Source organism: Trachemys scripta, chromosome 9, assembly GCF_013100865.1.
Source record: "Trachemys scripta elegans isolate TJP31775 chromosome 9, CAS_Tse_1.0, whole genome shotgun sequence".
NCBI lineage: Eukaryota > Metazoa > Chordata > Testudines > Emydidae > Trachemys > Trachemys scripta.
In genome coordinates, this window is record NC_048306.1 from 29188843 (window position 1) to 29206641 (window position 17799).

The following is a 17799-nucleotide window of genomic DNA, read 5'->3' on the forward strand; positions in this document are numbered from 1 at the left end:
GTTCGAGCGCCGGATTAAAATGTCTGGAGGGCTGGATGCAGCCCCTGGGCCGTAATTTGCCCACCCCTGCTTTAGATCCATGTTCTTATGGCCTCCCTGCTGGCTGCTGTCCTGAATTCCCCCTGCATGCATGCCTGTGTAATTATGTTCAGAAGCTCCTAAATTGAAATGAATGTCCATCCAAGATGTTGCATTGATTTAACTAAAGCAGTTTCTAAACTAATTTAGTTAATTTGCTACTGTTTTCTCATGTAGACAGGGCAAAAGTAAGATAATAGTGACTGCACCAGCCTTAGGTATTTGAAAGTGGGCAGTCTTGACTCTCTCCTGGACCTGCAGGTCCCTAACTCTGCCATCTATCAATAGAGGTTTTTTTTTATTACACCTCTACCCCGATATAACGCTGTCCTCGGGAGTCAAAAAAATCTTACCCCATTATAGGTGAAACCGCGTTATATTGAACTTGCTTTGATCCGCCGAAACACGCAGCCCTGCCCCCCCGGAGCGCTGCTTTACCGCGTTATATCCGAATTCGTATTATATTGGGTCACGTTATATTGGGGTAGAGGTGTATTATTATTTGTATGGGGAGGACCATTCTGCAGAGCTAGTATTAATGGCATAAGTCCTTTGACTGTGCCAAATTAATTACAATAAAAATGGAAAATATTATTTACCATCTTCATTTTAAAAGGGCTTATGTTCTTGAATATTTTATCCATAAAGATTAAAATTACTGTTTTTATTTAGGCTTTAAATAATTGGATATTTCTAACATGGCTTCTCTTGCAGCCCAGATCCCTATCGGCTATGTTTCCTAGAAAGGAAAATTGTTAATATTTACTAGAGTGAATAATTGAAACCTCTGGCATAATTTGATACACAAGTAAAACAAGTGATATTTTTGACAGTTTGAACTCCACAGTTTTTGATATGTTTAAAGAAACTGTTATCTTGTGTCACAGCAAAGCCACACAGTTTCATGCTGTTTAGTCAGCTTTGCTGTTCGGGCTCTGTTGCACTAACAAAATAATGCAGCGTTCAAGTTGCTAGCATAATAGAAAAATGTTTTAGCTTTTTTAGAATACATATAATGGAATCAGCTACTGACCTTTTGGCTTTTAAATCTCAGCTTTATTAAATCTAAACTGGGGGGCAGCTTTGACCTAATCTTTCTTTTAAAGAAAGATTTGGGGTTTTTTGTGCTTTTGTTTTGTTTAATTTTAAAATCATAGACTATTACAAGATGGTGTTCATTCTTATCTGGAGGTATGTAAAATGTAATGAAATTTGTTAGAAGGCAAGGGAGCACTCTTCTATGCATAGCTTGTACCTTAGTTATATTTCTTAGATACAGTACATGTGATACAGTAGTGTGAATGTTAACATTTTCTCTCATTCACAATTGTTTCACAGTGGCTGGAATGGCTGGCACTGCTCATATTGATGGCGACCATATTGTTGTATCAGTCCCTGAAGCTGTATTAGTTTCTGATGTTGTCACGGATGATGGGATAACTCTTGATCATGGCTTAGCTGCTGAAGTTGTCCAAGGACCAGATATCATCACTGAAACTGATGTTGTAACAGAAGGTGTAATTGTTCCTGAGTCTGTGTTGGAAGCTGATGTTGCTATTGAAGAAGCTTTAGATACCAGTGATCATGTTTTGACTTCTGATCTAATAACGGAAACTGTTAGAGTTCCTGATCAGGTTTTTGTGGCTGACCTTGTTACGGGTCCTGATGGACATTTGGAACATGTGGTGCAAGACTCTGTGTCAGGAGCTGACTCACCCACAATGGTTTCAGAAGAAGTTCTTGTAACTAATTCAGATACAGAAACTGTGATTCAAGCAGCCAGTACTGTTCCTGGTTCTACGGTTACAATAAAAACTGAAGATGATGATGATGGCAAGAGCACTTCTGAAGACTACTTAATGATATCTTGTAAGTGAAATAAAGGTAGATATAAATAGGAGATTATTTCAACTAGAAGTGGTCCAGTAGGGAGAAGTTATTAAAACTGAAATCTTGCTAACCTGTGCACCTGAACTCTCTGAAAGAACAGTCTCCTGCCATATTAATTACTTGGTGCCAAGAGTTAGATTTTTTGTGTGTGTGTGTAATTTCTGAACAATGGATGTTCAAAAAAAATATTTTTAATATACTACATATACTGTAATTTAACCTTGCAGTGATACAGTAAATTTAAAAAAACATAATTATAAATTATGGAAATATGTGCAGAAAATAGCATTTTTTGAGTTTCATCAATAGCATCAAGCTAGAAAAAAAGAACACAATATAATAATGGCCATACAGGATCAGACCAGTGGCCCATCTAGACCAATATCCTGTCTTCTGATAGTGGCCAGTGTCAGAGGAATGAACAGAATGGGGTAATTCCCCTGTCATCCAGTCCCATCTTCTGGTAGTCAGAGGTTTAGGGACACCCAGAATATGGAATTGTGTCCCTGACCACATTGGCTAACATAAAAACGTTAAAGGCCATATATTTGTCTGACAAAACAAAAAGATAGTAGCCAATTTGTTGTATGTACCACTGCCTGGTCTGAGCTAAACTTAAAAAAAAATACGCATTTATTGACTGACACCTCTGATCTGAGGCTGAAAATGAAAACTGGCTTCTTGACCTATATTGCACTGTGGGAAGTGCACATAGATTATTAGCTACCCGCAATTAGAGTACAGCTGGCTGAATGAGAGCAACTGTGGGAAAACTGCAGATTAGGCAAATAATCCTTTTTTTCTACAATTAAATGATATTGACAATTGGATGTCTGGTACCAGTTTTCACTCTCACCCACAGGACTTCCATGTAGGTTAATTAGTATACAAAATATCTGTCAGTGAAAACTTTTCTGAATTACAGCTAGTGAAATTTGACTAGGCCAGAATAGGTTTTGATTGTCCAATTACCATTTTATATAGCTGGTAGCAATCCATCTCAATAAATGATGGGAATGCCAAGTGTGTCAAAACTTCAGAGATCTATTTTCAATAAACTGCTTTTTTTTAAATTTTCAGGATAAATACAAATCACTGTATTCAGATATGTCTTTTCAAGTCTACATTTTGAAACATGTCTGTGATGCTGTTTTCCAAAACATTTTTAGAAGTATTACATGTTTAGATTTTTTTCCAAAATTGTGGGAGAGACAGATCTACAGTTTTCATCAGTGTGTCCTTAATGTAATGTCACGTGCTGCATGCAAGGGCACTTTAAATATGTCATTTAAACTAGTGAGGATTTTTGAACAAGAACACAAAGAAACCATTATGAAAGCAAATCAAACTTTCTACAGCAGTGGTATTCCTGTGTATGTTTTATGAGTAAAGGAACACCATTATAATGCTCAGTTGTTTTCACTGAAAGAATTCCTCCTTTCTAACAGAGTACTTATGATGAGTTGTGTTCTGTAACTGCGATATTTCCAACTGCATCCTTGTAATTGTAAGTAAAGTCATCTTTGGAATTCCTTCTAAGGTAGATAACTATAACTTGATGGTAGTTGTTGTGACTGTGTTTTAGGCACATCATGGTCTGAGTAAACACAATTGCAACCTGCGTTATAAGAAATTCTGGTTTTTTGAAGAGTCATTATTAGGCTTTAAAGTCATCATCTCATTTCGACCAGTAGGACAGTTCTCACCACTTATGGGGCTTGATCCTGTAATGTGCTGAGCACTCCAGTTTTGGTGCAACAAAGTATATGCTAACTTTAAAATTAATCGTAAAGTTAAGCATGTACTTAAATGTTTTGCTTGATTGGGACCAGAGTTCTCATCACCTTGCAGAATCAGTCCTACAGAGCTGTTTTTTCAGGTTTTATAAGATGGTGCTGAATTGGTTGTGCTTCTGAAGATAATATGTAAATCTTTACAGCTAGATAATGGTTCTTTTTGTTTCCTTAAAGAAAATAAGAACTTGTATTCTGCAGAATCTGACTCTGTCATGCTGAGACAGATAAATATGTCTAGTGAGCCAGGAGTTTGAAACCTCGGATTAGTATAGATGTTTTACTGTATAGTTAATTAAGCAACATATATTAAAGGAGTATAATTGTATACTATGATTCCCCATGATATATTACCAGGGTTTTCAAACTTTTTTGTAGTGTGGACCACATCTGAACAGAGAGATTATCGCATGGACATTTTTCTGATTCATGAACGCATAACATCCTTTGTCAACAACAGCAATTGTTTATATGGAACCATAATCTTAGAAAAGTATTTATAATATTTGTAAAGCTGTCTTTTAATGAAGTGTAACATCTTGAAACAAAGAGATCTTACATCATATGACCTGCTTGCTCTTCATGGATCACCACTAAGTGCTCTGTGGAACATAGTTTGGGAGCCCCTACAGTATACAATGTTCTGGGACAAAAAGCTGGGTTAAAGCTTGGAGCTTTATTTCAAAATTACCTTATCTTGTCACATTGTGTTACAGTGTTAATACTGCTTAAATGTAGTTTACACCAATTTAAGATTGTATCTTCTTTGGCTATGCTACAAATTTATAAGGAAAAATCTTTATTTTAATGGTAAATGTTACCTGGAAACTAATAAGTATAGTCTGATCTTTTTGCTCAGAAGTTGATATGCACAGAAAACTTTGTAATAGTCAAAGTTTTCACTAGAAGTTTGTCACCATTGATCTGTTTTGTTTTGTGCAGATGAATTTAACTTCTTACATTAAAGGAAGCATTATGAGCATATCAGGTAAAAAATCATAAGGTTGAAAACTCAATTCCGAATATACTTACAAATCAAGCCATGGCATATTGGATATGTCAAATCACAGTTTCTGGAGACTTAAAATGGCCCAATAGGACACGTTAATGTCACCAAAAAAAAAAAAAAAGGGAAATTTAGAAGTTAAGATAGAAAGTTTGTTTTAAATATAACCTTCTTTTAGATTATTTAAAACAAACAAAATGAGGTTTTAATATGTATACTGTACACACCAGATAACCACGGTAAATGGGACAACTGGCACACTTGTAACTTAAAACATATTTTTTTGTTTGTTTGTTTTTCAGGTTTGCGATATTCAGACCCACAGGGGATTGCCAGCTTTTGGTCTATGTGTTGGCCCTGTATGCACTATGCGGGGGACCTCATACCCACCAAAGAACAACACTGGAGCTGGCCTTTAGGGGTAAGGTAATGTTCCACCACCACCTCCTTTTTAGTATATTACAATACAGTGTTGCATAGTTTGCTAAAATATTTTAATATACATTTCCTATATTGTACCATATGGTATATAAAGTAAACATATTGAACTTTAGAAAACTTTGCAAAATTGTAAAACCATGGGACTTATATTGCCCTAATTTCATCCCTATGGGCTTCTTTGGTGGGTGTGGTATCACCAACATAGTGCGTGCTGAGATATCACATGAATTGGGAGCTGGCAATCCACAGTGAATCTGGACATCACACACCTGAAAACAACTAAAAAAGGTAAGATTTAAGTTATAAGTGTTCTGAATGCTCCTCTTATTGTGCTTATTTAGGAGGATTCAGCATATATTTTTAAAGCAATATGTTTATTTTTTAATAAATGGGGAAGCAGCATTATCTAATGTTTATAGTGGAGAACTCAGAGCCAGGAGACTTGTGTTTTGTTCACCATTTTTTACTGACTTACTGTGTGATGTAGAAACTTTTATTCCTGACTTAAAACAAATACTGTGAATTTAGTATTCCTAAAGGCACTGGATTAACAGCCTATGTAACTGGAGTCCTTTTAAGAAGTCCATGTATTGTGTATGGATGGTGTTCAAGCAAGCATCTAGACACTGCCTATCATCAAAGAGGAAATCTCTGGGAATTAGAAATTAGTTCAGTTCTCAGTCTCTGCTAAGACTGCGGACAAAAATTAATTAGTGCTAACTAGCTTGTTTTTTTTTTTTTTTTTTTCCCCCTAATATGACTGTCTCTGAAAAGTGGACTTATTTCATGTAAACTAGCGAAGTAGATGGTAGAACTTATAGTTAACTTTTTAATTGCAGCTGAGGTTGAGCTAGATATGTTTCATCATTCTAGAAGTGAAAACAACTATATTCCATTACCATTCCCTCAAAGCATCCAGTTTCCCTAAATTTATCTATTATGTTGCAGATTTATTTCACGAGTTGACTCCAAATTTTGTTATACTCAAAATGCTTAAACTGAATGTATTTCAGCTCCACTTATTAAAAGAGGAGCAGCTTGATTTTCAGAGAATCTAGGTATATATGGTTTAGGACAAACTTGTTGATTTTTGGTTTCAGTTCTATGTGCTTAGCCCCTCTCAGAATCAGGCTGAGGATGTTTGTTGGTTTAGAAATACTTTTAATATTTTAGTTATTACAATAATGTTGCCTGCTAGAGCAGGGATTTAGAATTTTTAACAGATATAGTTAAAAGTAAATTGTATATTAAGAGATAAGATACAATATACATCAATATACACTATATGAATGTTTCACTTTATCCCTCACTGAAAATATTTATTTATTTATACATTTTATAATGAAGTATTTTTTTAACAGGGTCTTTGTTTCATTGGCATTGGTGCTCTGATAAAGCAAGAAAGCAATCAACCTCTGAAATATTATATTAGTTCTTAGAATTATATCAACAGAGACACAAGGACATTTGATCATTTTCATTACTCCATACCTTGAATATTTTGAAACTTTTTAAAGAAAAGTCATGTAATTGATTATTCCACTGTTCCTGATAGGAGGAGGCCTCCACTTTTGAACAATCTTTAAAGTATTAACATGTTTATTTGTCTTATTTGAATTAATTTTGTGTAAAATCTGTAAATTAAAAAACAGAAAACTAGATGATGCTTAAAGTCATCATCTTGAAATCACATTTACCTCAAAGTTTTATACCTATTATACTTACAAGTAACCCCTTAAATTAGTGTAAATTTTTTTATACTTTTGTTTTATTTTGTTCATCTAACAGCACTTTGTGTAGTCAGTTTCATTCTTCTCCTGTATAGTCAGTTTCCAATACCACAAAGATTTACAAATGGAACTACTCACTTTGGTAGAACAAATCATGTCCAGAAATCTTTGCAAGATTGAGGACTTAATTGGAAAAACATCAACAATGGAACAGAAAATCCTGTGATTTTTTTAAAGGATTTTTTTCATGAAAAGAACCAGGTCATTAAAGATGCTTTATCAGAAAATTAGTCCATTTCAGGATATTATAAAATAGTCAGATTCAAAATATTTAAGTTGATAGCACCCTTTAATAGACAAAACATTGGTTGTCTTAGCTCTCCCTTCCTTCCTTTCCTTTAAAAGGTACATGGATAGTTGGATTTAGTTTTATGTCTGAAACACCATTCTGATAACATGAGCATGCTCTAATAGTACATGCTATAGCTGCTTCGTATAAAAAAATTGTATTAACAGCCTGATACAGGTAAACTTATTAATCAAAGGTATTTGTAGATTCCTTTCTAGTTTTGCTATTCTTGGTATTCATTTTCTTGTTATGTTGGATATCATGCAGTCATCTTGGGTGGGAGGCGGTAAATGTTATACAGTACCTTTATTCAGGACATCTTTAACAAATAAGGGCTTGATCCTGCTCCCACTGATTTCAGTAAAGCAAGATCAGCCATAAATTCTTTAAATTAAAAGGAAAAAGGCCCTGAAAGGTTTAAGCTCATCCAGAAGAAGAGAAACTTAAACTTGGATCCCTGAAAGCAATTGTGTCTTTTGCAAACTCCCTTACCATTTACAACCCAATCTTTTTTTTTTTTTTAAAGCTTGACATATGCAAAAGATTATGTAGCCTCCTATTATTTCACATTTTCTTTTTTAATCTATATTAAATTACAGAAATTTAATTTTGCAATACTTTACATTAGTATTTGTTGATTTTTAATGTTAATCAATTAGCTGCTTTATGTCTATTTAGTTCTGTTTTCAGTAGCTCCAGTATTGTTCTGACTCATTCAAAGACTTCTGAGATTCACAAGTTTCATCAGTGACACCAAAAAAACCTGCTGCAGTTGAGTAGGTATCATTAAAATGACTTTCAGAGTAGATTATGCCAAATCATAAAGAAATAACCCACTGTCATATCTTTTAAAAAAAATTCTCACAGTCTTTGTATTTCTAATATAATACACATATTTTTTTACCTGGAAGATCATCCAGTATGGGTTACAGCTTATTTCAAAGTGTGGAATTCATTCCTCATTTGAGGGCTTCAGTGGGTATTTAGTGTTGCATTAACCTTATGCTGCCCTGGGCTTAAGGGAGTAGGTAGTGTTCTGTCAATACATGAGTAATAAAAATGCTTTCTGTTGTGTGCCGTTCTGATCAGGCTTTTTTAGTGTTCTTTGCTATGAAATCAGCCCTATATATGTGAACATTTACTTTATCAAAACTCTGCTCTTCCACTTAATAGTAGTTTGAATGTAATGATTTGATTCTGTTGATAAAAGTACATTTTGAGAAAGTAGATTGAGTAGTAGGTGACTTAATCCTTTAGTTATAGACATGAAGGATGGCGGGTAGCTGAACTTCAAGTAGTTGGACATAAATCCAAATATTACTATCTCAACTTTTAACTAGCAAAAGACAAAATCTCACAAATATGCTTGCCTGGATAATAACTGACCCCAAAAACTCACAGCCAAACTAAAACACATTTGATAAGAATAATAGCTGTTATTATTAGTAATAGATATTTTGGACAGTAGAGAATTTGAAAATCTCAGAAGAATTAAAATATCAGGTCCTGGGTTTGTTTTTTAAATTATATTAGCTATGTCTTATGTTTTTACTTTTTGATCAATCTATACCTTCTAGGCTTAATAGTTGACAATAGAATAAATATCAGATACTTTAAAAAGAAGAACAGGAGTACTTGTGGCACCTTAGAGACTAACAAATTTATTAGAGCATAAGCTTTCGTGGACTACAGCCCACTTCTTCGGATGCATATAGAATGGAACATATATTGAGGAGATATATATACACACATACAGAGAGCATAAACCTGTACTCCACGAAAGCTTATGCTCTAATAAATTTGTTAGTCTCTAAGGTGCCACAAGTACTCCTGTTCTTCTTTTTGCGGATACAGACTAACACGGCTGCTACTCTGAAACCTATCAGATACTTTGTAATTACTTAACGAGTCTGCTTCCAGTGTGATTCATTTTACAACCATGTTTGTCCTTCATTTACTAAGTTTTGATAATAAAATTGAATACTGGACTTTACTAAAATAGACTAAGATATAAAAGGAAAAGGAACCATCTGTATAACTGCTTTTATAATAGTAGTTCCATAGGATCTTACATGTTGAATATGTGAGGAAAACTTGCTAGAGATCACTTCTTGAGTCTTAACAAAATTTGTGTGTGAACCTCACTGTCCTTTTTTTATTTTTACAGTGGATGATGTTGGAGAAAAATTAGACCATATTGGAAGCACACCTTTAAAAATCAGCACTGAGGTTTCACACGATGATGTTTCTAAAGACGACGGGTTTGGTTCAGAAGTTATAAAAGTGTATATATTTAAAGCTGAAGCTGAGGATGACGTGGAAATAGGCAAGTTCTTACGTTCTGTTTATTGATTCAGTAGTTTGAAAATGTTTGTTTTGTGTTCTTTAATAAAATCCACTGTTTTGCAGTATGTGAAATAACATTTTTGTAATGGTCTGTTGGGTATGTCAACCCATTTTAACTATTCCTTTCTCAAGGAAGAATCTCAAGTCTGTTTTTTGCCAGCACAATATTCAAAACACGCTTAAAATAGAAGCTTTGGGGGACACATAATATTTCTGTTCATATTTAACACATTGTTAGCATGCAAAAACTGACACCGTTTATGCCTATGATATCACCCGAATAGTACTATCCAACTGTTCAGCCCTGATTTTTGTCAGGATACTGGTGAGAAAGGAGGGTTTTGTCTATTGTGCCACTAATGAGTAACAAATTTGAAATTTATAATGGCAAGAAAATATTTATTTCAAAGCATTTAATCAGGGTTTTACTGAATGTCTGTCTAAAACAGAAAAAAAATACTGATATAGAACATTTTTCTAATTTAATTCTCATGAGATGATATTCTAGATTATCTTGTTTACATTGACTGTGGTTTTCTTTTTCAAGGAGGAACAGAAATTGTCACAGAGAGTGACTTCCACAATGGACATTCTGTAGCTGGAGTAATTGAGCAGGGAGGTGTAGGCAGAATGCAGCGAGAGAAGATGGTTTACATGGCTGTTAAGGACTCTTCTCAGGAAGATGAAGATATTAGTAAGAATTCTTTTTTTTTAAAAAGTACATTTAAAAAATAGTACCAGAAATGAAAACTGTGTGCATAATATTGGTCACTTTCTAAAAGGAATTTTTTCATGTTTGTGAATGATTGTTCTCAGATTTCAACTGGTAGAAATCATATCTTGTCTTGCCCACAAATAAGAGTAGCCTATAATTATTATAAAATACATATTGTGCCTATCTTATACAAGCAGTTGATTATTTGTATTGAATTTAATGTGATCATTGATTGAGTCAATGAATAAGTAATTGATTTTTGCAACTTGCTAATTTTTCAGTTTGCCTAACAAACTAACTTGCTAAAATCTTTTTTACCTCATTTAAACAGCTTTATTATTGAAAGTGTCAAGACCATTTTAGATCACTTTTTAAATTTTATTAAGTAGAGCAGAACTTATTCTGGCAAAGTGGCAAAGAACCATCAACAGTTACACATTTACAAGGTCCTTTTGGTTGATAGTTATTTTTCCTATCTCCAGTTTAGCAATGTATATGGATAAAGCAACATAACCCTGTACAAATATTTTGGGTAGGGAAGAGAATTGTTCAGTGGGTATCACTACTAATCAGAATAATCATATGAAAATAAGCAAAGGAAAATTTAGGCTGAACATACAGTAACATTAATTCAAGAATCACAACTTCTCCTCCTTAAATGTAGGTTGTGCTGAAATAGCAGATGAAGTTTATATGGAAGTCATTGTAGGTGAAGAGGAAGCAACATCACTTCCTGACACACAACTTGAAGACACCGGTGTGAATAAAACTTTTGTTCCTGTTGCTTGGGCTGCTGCTTATGGTAGGATGCTAGATTCTTCTTTTCCTGGGAATCCCCTCCTCTTATTTTTCCCCTAACTTAGCTCCCAAATCTTTTAGAACATGACCTTCCTACTTCTCAGCTCTGTCTAAGGAGAGTTGTAAACAGCTGTCTCTGGAGCCAGTCATTAACTCACAAGAGTTACACATTGGGGTTGCTCAAAGTGATATTTCAGCAGCTGTGCATACTTTCTCCAGAATGCCCTCAGACTCTTCCAACTAAGGAATGAACGAAAATGCTAGTCCCAAACTCTAGCGTTTTGTTTCACTAGCCTGCCAGACAGCCCTTAAATTATTTTAATATCTGTTTTTTCTTAATCATAAAAAATACCTTGCTTAGTGTTGGGTTTTATACAAGGAAAAGCATAGTAGTTTGTAAAGTTTTGATACTGTTGTTCCAGGTACTAGTTCAGGGATGTCTAGCATGCAGATTTCCCTTACATATCTTGAAGTCAGCTACTGAGCATTATAGAATCTTGCATAAGCTAAAGGAATTTGTTTAATATACATGAAGCTGGCTGGTGAAAGGTTCACACAAGTTTTATCTTAGAAAAGGAAAATGAGTGTGAGAAAATAAGCTTAGGGTTTGTCATGCAGACCTCTTCCTCTCTCAGTCCTAGGCCATGTCTGCACTAGAGAGCTTAGAGTGGCGCAGCTGTACCAGTGCAGCTGTGCCACTGTAAGATCTCTAGTGTAGCCAGTTTATGCCAATGGAAGAAAGTTCTCCTGTCGACATAATTAATCCACCCCCAACAAGTGTCGGCAGGAGAAGCTCTTCTGCAGACATAGTGCTGTCCACACTGGCACTTACGTCTGTGTAACCAGTGTCGCTCGGGATGGCGGGGGTTATTCACACGGGCTGAGCGACATAAGTGGTAATATAGACTTAGCCTTACACTTCATAATCAAACTCTTCACCCTCTGACAGAAAACAAATTGTATGGTTTTTTTGGTGGTTTTTTAAAGTCTTTTGTATGTCTAAATAAGTTGATCTTCATTGAATAGTATGAACATTTTATTAGGACGTTTTAATGGTGCAAATTCTATTAATATCATATATATTTACTATACTGTAGGTTTTTAACTTATAAATACATCATATTTAAGGGAATATCCTCTCAGATCATCTCTGAGTCATGAAAGAGAGAGTCAGTTGTTTAAGGACGGAGTTCTAACTGGAGTTGGCTGGAAAATGGAAATCCCTTCCTGTGGAAAAACTTTGCAATTTTGAATTTTTTTCCATGCTGATTCAGGATGAAAAGTTAAAACTGCTTTAATAAAAATAATAAAAAAAAAGTGGGAAGGGATGAAAAATTCCATTTTGAAACAACAACAAACATTTTCTACTTGCGGGCAACTCGCTTGGAAGACTCTTGTTAATTTAACTTTCTCCCTGCAGGCTGAAAATGAAATTGACGAGCATTCCAGGCAGGCAGCCAGAAGAGCCATCAATTTTTTTGTGGAAAAATTTGAATGTTGTGAAAAGGGCATTTCCATTTCCAAAATTAATCTGACAGAAAAGTCCTGGCCAGATATACTTCTAACCCCATTAGCTGGCAGACAAAACTGTGTTTGAACCACAGAGTCCAAAAGCATAGCAAAAACTTTTTCAGTCCAGAATGAGAAAATGAGAATACTGCTAAGATGTAGCCCATGTCATCCCATAGAGCTTCAGCATTCTTCGTGCAAGTGCTGAATGACCACTGTATCAAGACATGGTAAAGTAGTCCAAAATTTATCATGCACCAAGTTCTTGATAGGGAAGTAAGATCTTTGAACTTGCTCTCATCAAAAGAGAATCACGGAACTTGGTTATTTTGTACTAGGTGGTGTTTACCAGAACCTAAGAAGAAAGCAAGTTTGTACAGGTATATGTACAATATGGTCATTGTCTGGTTTGACATCTCTGTAGAGAGTGGTCAGGATGGTGAGGACTCTGCAGTAAATAAAGTTTGCTAGCTAGCTAGCTGTTCTCTCACACGAGTTTCAAACCATCATTGTCAAATACAATTTCAGTTTATGAATTAGTAAAATATTGTGTTCTATAGGAGATGAAAGAAGACTGCCCAGAAGGTATGAAGACTGTCAAGCAGCAGGTGAGAACATATAATTACATTTGATGCAAGAGCTACATTTGCTTTCATATTTTTTTGAAAAAAACACAGTTGTATATCAGATTTTCCACTAAGAAATTCATGACTGTCTCCCTTATTTCATGGAATATTGACAAATTCCTGATCCACAGCTGTCCTGATCAGTGAATGCTACCAAACTTTTCAGAATGCATATGTGTAAGGGTTCTATACACTTGGAACTAATTTCTTCAAGGAATTGCAGTTACATAAACATTGTAGAAATAAGAACAATCCTAAATGCAACAGAGGCCCTCAGAAATGTACATCAGTATCTTTTAGTATAGTTTTGGGTGATCAGGGAAGGGAAAATGAGGCCACTGGGGAGTAAAGGACTGCTAGGTTGAAGGAAAGAACAGGCATAATTAGCTGAAAGTTAAGGGTTTGGGAGTGGAGGAAACAAAGGTCCATAATGAGTCCAAATTTAATGAAATTCTTATATAAGGCCTTATCAATAGCTATGGTAACTATTGACCCTTTGAAAAAAAGCTTGCCCATTCCTTTCTACAGTGAACATTTATTTTTAAGGTAATGTAAAGTGACTTGCTCCCATGTGAATCCAGTCATCTAGTCCCAAAGAAAAAACTTGCTTATAGTTTTTATGGTGTCTGATCTTTGTATTCAGGAAATAACTTGGATACACGATTAGAAAACAAAAATGGTAATGCAGCACAGTACCTGCAAATCTGTGATAGCATTAACACAAATAGAGCGCTTAAACAAAAAGCCAAGAAGAGGAGGAGGGGAGAAACCAGGCAGTGGCAAACAGGTAGAATATTTTTCATTGTTTATTGTATTGGTTTATATGGAAAGATCCTTTTTCCTGCAACTATTAAAAAAAAAAACACACCTACCACCACTGAAATTGTGTAGTGCAACTGTTCTAAAACTGTTGTCCCTGGAGAATTTGCTGATGGTCCACAGATTGCTGACTGGTACATCATGCTGACTCTCTTAATTTCCAGCTGGCAAATTGCATTAAAAGACATCTAAAATACATTTTTTCTAATATTACTTATCCACATAAACAATTCCTGTAGTTGTCACGGGGATGTTATGTGATCATGAATGGGAGGCGAGATATACACAATTGGGAATGGGAGAAAGGTTGATTAACAAGGCAATCTCTCCATTAATTTGTGGTCCATTCAGTAAACAAGTGCCACCAGTGCCCATGCATTGGGGGTTTATGCCTTACTTCAGTCAACTCTTTTAACAGTATTTAAAATTGTAGATATCTGGGATTTGGTTGTTTAAAGCTACTAAACTATTTGCTCTATCTGTAAAGTTCAAGTAAATGTTCTTGAACAGTTCTTTTTAATTCAGCAGTTTTATCAGTTTTCTTCATAATATCTTCTGTTTGTTTGAAAACAGCTGTTATAATAGGTCCTGATGGACAGCCCTTAACTGTCTACCCTTGTCACATATGTGGGAAAAAATTTAAATCCAGAGGATTCCTGAAAAGGCATATGAAGAACCACCCAGATCATATGATTAAGAAGAAATACCAGTGTACGGACTGTGACTTTACAACTAACAAAAAAGTAAGTTTCCACAACCATCTGGAAAGCCATAAACTTATAAATAAAGTTGACAAAACCCATGAGTTTACAGAATATACAAGGAGATACAGAGAGGCAAGCCCATTGAGTTCTAATAAACTGATATTGAGGGACAAGGAGCCTAAACTACACAAGTGCAAATACTGTGACTATGAGACTGCAGAACAGGGACTGCTGAATAGACATCTGCTTGCAGTTCACAGCAAGAATTTTCCTCATGTTTGTGTTGAGTGTGGGAAAGGATTCCGTCATCCATCTGAGCTTAAAAAGCATATGAGGACCCACACAGGGGAAAAGCCATACCAGTGTCAGCACTGTGTCTTCAGATGTGCTGATCAATCCAATCTGAAAACACACATAAAAACCAAACATGGGACTGATTTACCATTTAAATGTGAGCATTGTCCCCAAGCATTCACAGATGAAAAAGAACTTCTTCAGCACACAGAGTTATTTCAAGGACATAAGACTCATCAGTGTCCACATTGTGACCATAAGAGCACCAACTCAAGCGACCTGAAACGACACATTATTTCAGTTCACACGAAGGACTTTCCCCACAAATGTGAGGTGTGCGAAAAAGGCTTCCATCGTCCATCTGAGCTCAAAAAGCATAGTGAAACCCACAAAGGTAAAAAGATACATCAGTGTAGGCACTGTGACTTTAAAACTTCAGATCCTTTTGTACTTAGTGGGCATATCCTCTCAGTTCACACCAAGGACCTGCCTTTTAAATGCAAAAGGTGCAAGAGAGGATTTAGGCAGCAAAACGAACTTAAGAAGCACATGAAGACCCACAGTGGAAGAAAAGTGTATCAGTGCCAGTATTGTGAATATAGCACTACGGATGCATCAGGCTTTAAACGGCATGTAATATCAATACACACAAAAGACTATCCACACAGGTGTGAATACTGCAAAAAGGGATTCCGTAGACCGTCAGAAAAAAATCAACATATAATGAGGCATCACAAAGAGGCCATAATGTAATATATGATGTTGAGAAGGAAGCAATTTAGAAACTGTGATATGCTAATTGGGGAAAAAAATCTCATGAACTGTTTCTCCTGGTTTCAAAGCTTGATATTAAATCATAACTTTACATTCTTTGTATTAAAAGTCTTAAAAGTATTAAGGTTGACAGGGATCTCATAGTCCTATGATTGTGGCTTATCAGAACCTAAAGAGCACTATAGAATGCAGAAAGATGGATGAATGTCTGAAAGGTTGCAGAAGGATTGCTGAATGTCTTCTATTAATAGTATTATACATTGTTAAGCTACAGAAGGGAAAATGAAGACGATTGTGTTATCCATTTCATCAGTAACAGCATTTGTCTCCAATATGAAAACTGTTCAGTTGTGGTGGGGTTATTTACAAACTTTTTGTCAAGGCAACCAATTCAAACTTCTTATTCAGTTTTGAAAAGAATATAAGTCAATCACTTGGTCATTATGTTTTTAAATTGTGCCTGGAAATTGTATTCCAGAATCCGTCAAATTTGGGGGTTTCTCCCTCTCCCCCCCCCCCCCTTTTTTTTTTTTTTTTTTTTTTTTTTTTTTATTGGGAAACCTTTTTTTTTCCTTTATTAGTCTAGGTTCAGTGAGTAATTTTTTGAAACTATTTTCAGAGCTGCTAACCTATTTTATGGCAGGATACGATGTTAAAAATATTGCATTATGTTATGAGCTCAAAGGTGGTGTTCCGGTGCTAGGGTTAAAAATATGTATGTATATAATTTCCCTTTTTTATCTGAAACTGCAGTTGAATGTTCAGTATGGCACATGACAAATACCTTTGAATCTGTCATTTTTTTAAAAGGAAAAAATGAATGCAGCTGATAGTGTTGTCTCAACACTGTTTTGTTTTGTTTTTTCTTGCTACTTTAAGATCTTCTCTAAAAAGAGTATTAAAAAAGATTCAAAGAACACAATAGTTTTTTTGAATTAAAATACAAAATACTTAGAGGTTCTTTAGGGCAGTATTTATAACAGGTATGGCTAGTCTAGTCCTACCTGCTAATATAAAATTTTCAGTATAGACATAAAATTGCACCTTTTAATCAATTCTTTAAAAATCTCTACCATACTATAAACATGCATTTTCAATCTGTAAGAAAGTATATATGCAGTATTTAACCAGAAAAATATGCTGCCACTAGAGTTTGGAGGTGGATCTTCAGTTTACAGTGTATACATTTAAAATATGCATCCCTTTAAACAATGCTTTGTGTTAGCATGCTGCAAATCAAATGGCGCTTAATATAACAAGCTGGTCTAGGGCTATTTAATGAAAAACCTGTTCATAAATGTTATGCATATAATGTGTACTTTTTTACTTTTAGTTGCTTCATGTTTGCACACAGCTGTTTACATGATAAATTGTAACTTTACTTCATGCTATATTGTGGCTTTGTGTTTCAGATAATGTTCATATTTTGTTTTTGCACCAGATGAGAATCAGTTCCTTGAGAATAAATTTTTTTTATATTTCTAAACTTCAGAAAGCTAAATTGGGAAATCTCTTAGAAAAATAAGTGTTTTATGTGGCTGTAAAAAATGATGTACACGCTGTAAAATAAGATTGTCACTGTTACGTGGGATTATTATTTCTAAATGTGTTACTCATCGTAATGAGCATACAATAAAATGCATCTCTTGCACTCCAAGTTTCTTTGGAGTCTTTGTTTCTCATTTATGCTGATTCTGGGAATGTTCTCCTTGGCTGAAAATGTGCCTAATATTTTAATTTCATCGTTCTTTTCAGCTTTGTATGAGTTTAATCATCTGGATTGCGGTAAGCCAATTAACTAACAAGTGTTCAAATAGACTACCACTTTTTATTGTTCCATTTAATTATTTTCATTGTATAGCGTTAGCACTAAAGCTGGGTGAAATTTTTTTGGCTAAACCTTTTTTGCCGAACAATGCAGGTTCAG

At 34.9% G+C, this 17799-nt stretch overlaps 1 protein-coding gene across 5 annotated transcripts in view; it reads left to right on the top strand.

The window, feature by feature from the left end:
* ZNF711 (zinc finger protein 711) overlaps positions 1-17529 on the top strand; it is a 38429-nt gene extending 20900 nt beyond the window's left edge. Inside the window, exons 3-9 of one of the 5 annotated variants that reach the window (XM_034781143.1) lie at positions 1417-1947; positions 9455-9613; positions 10181-10327; positions 11013-11150; positions 13216-13263; positions 13925-14068; positions 14674-17529. In XM_034781143.1, coding sequence (XP_034637034.1) covers positions 1417-1947; positions 9455-9613; positions 10181-10327; positions 11013-11150; positions 13216-13263; positions 13925-14068; positions 14674-15851 — 2345 coding nt within the window. In that variant the 3' untranslated portion in view covers positions 15852-17529. Of the gene's footprint in view, positions 1-1416; positions 1948-3458; positions 3476-5211; positions 5497-7959; positions 8064-9454; positions 9614-10180; positions 10328-11012; positions 11151-13215; positions 13264-13924; positions 14069-14673 lie in introns of those variants that run through there. The other 4 variants (XM_034781148.1, XM_034781147.1, XM_034781145.1 and 1 more) reach the window with 4 other exon arrangements.
* The last annotated feature ends 270 nt before the right edge of the window (positions 17530-17799 follow it).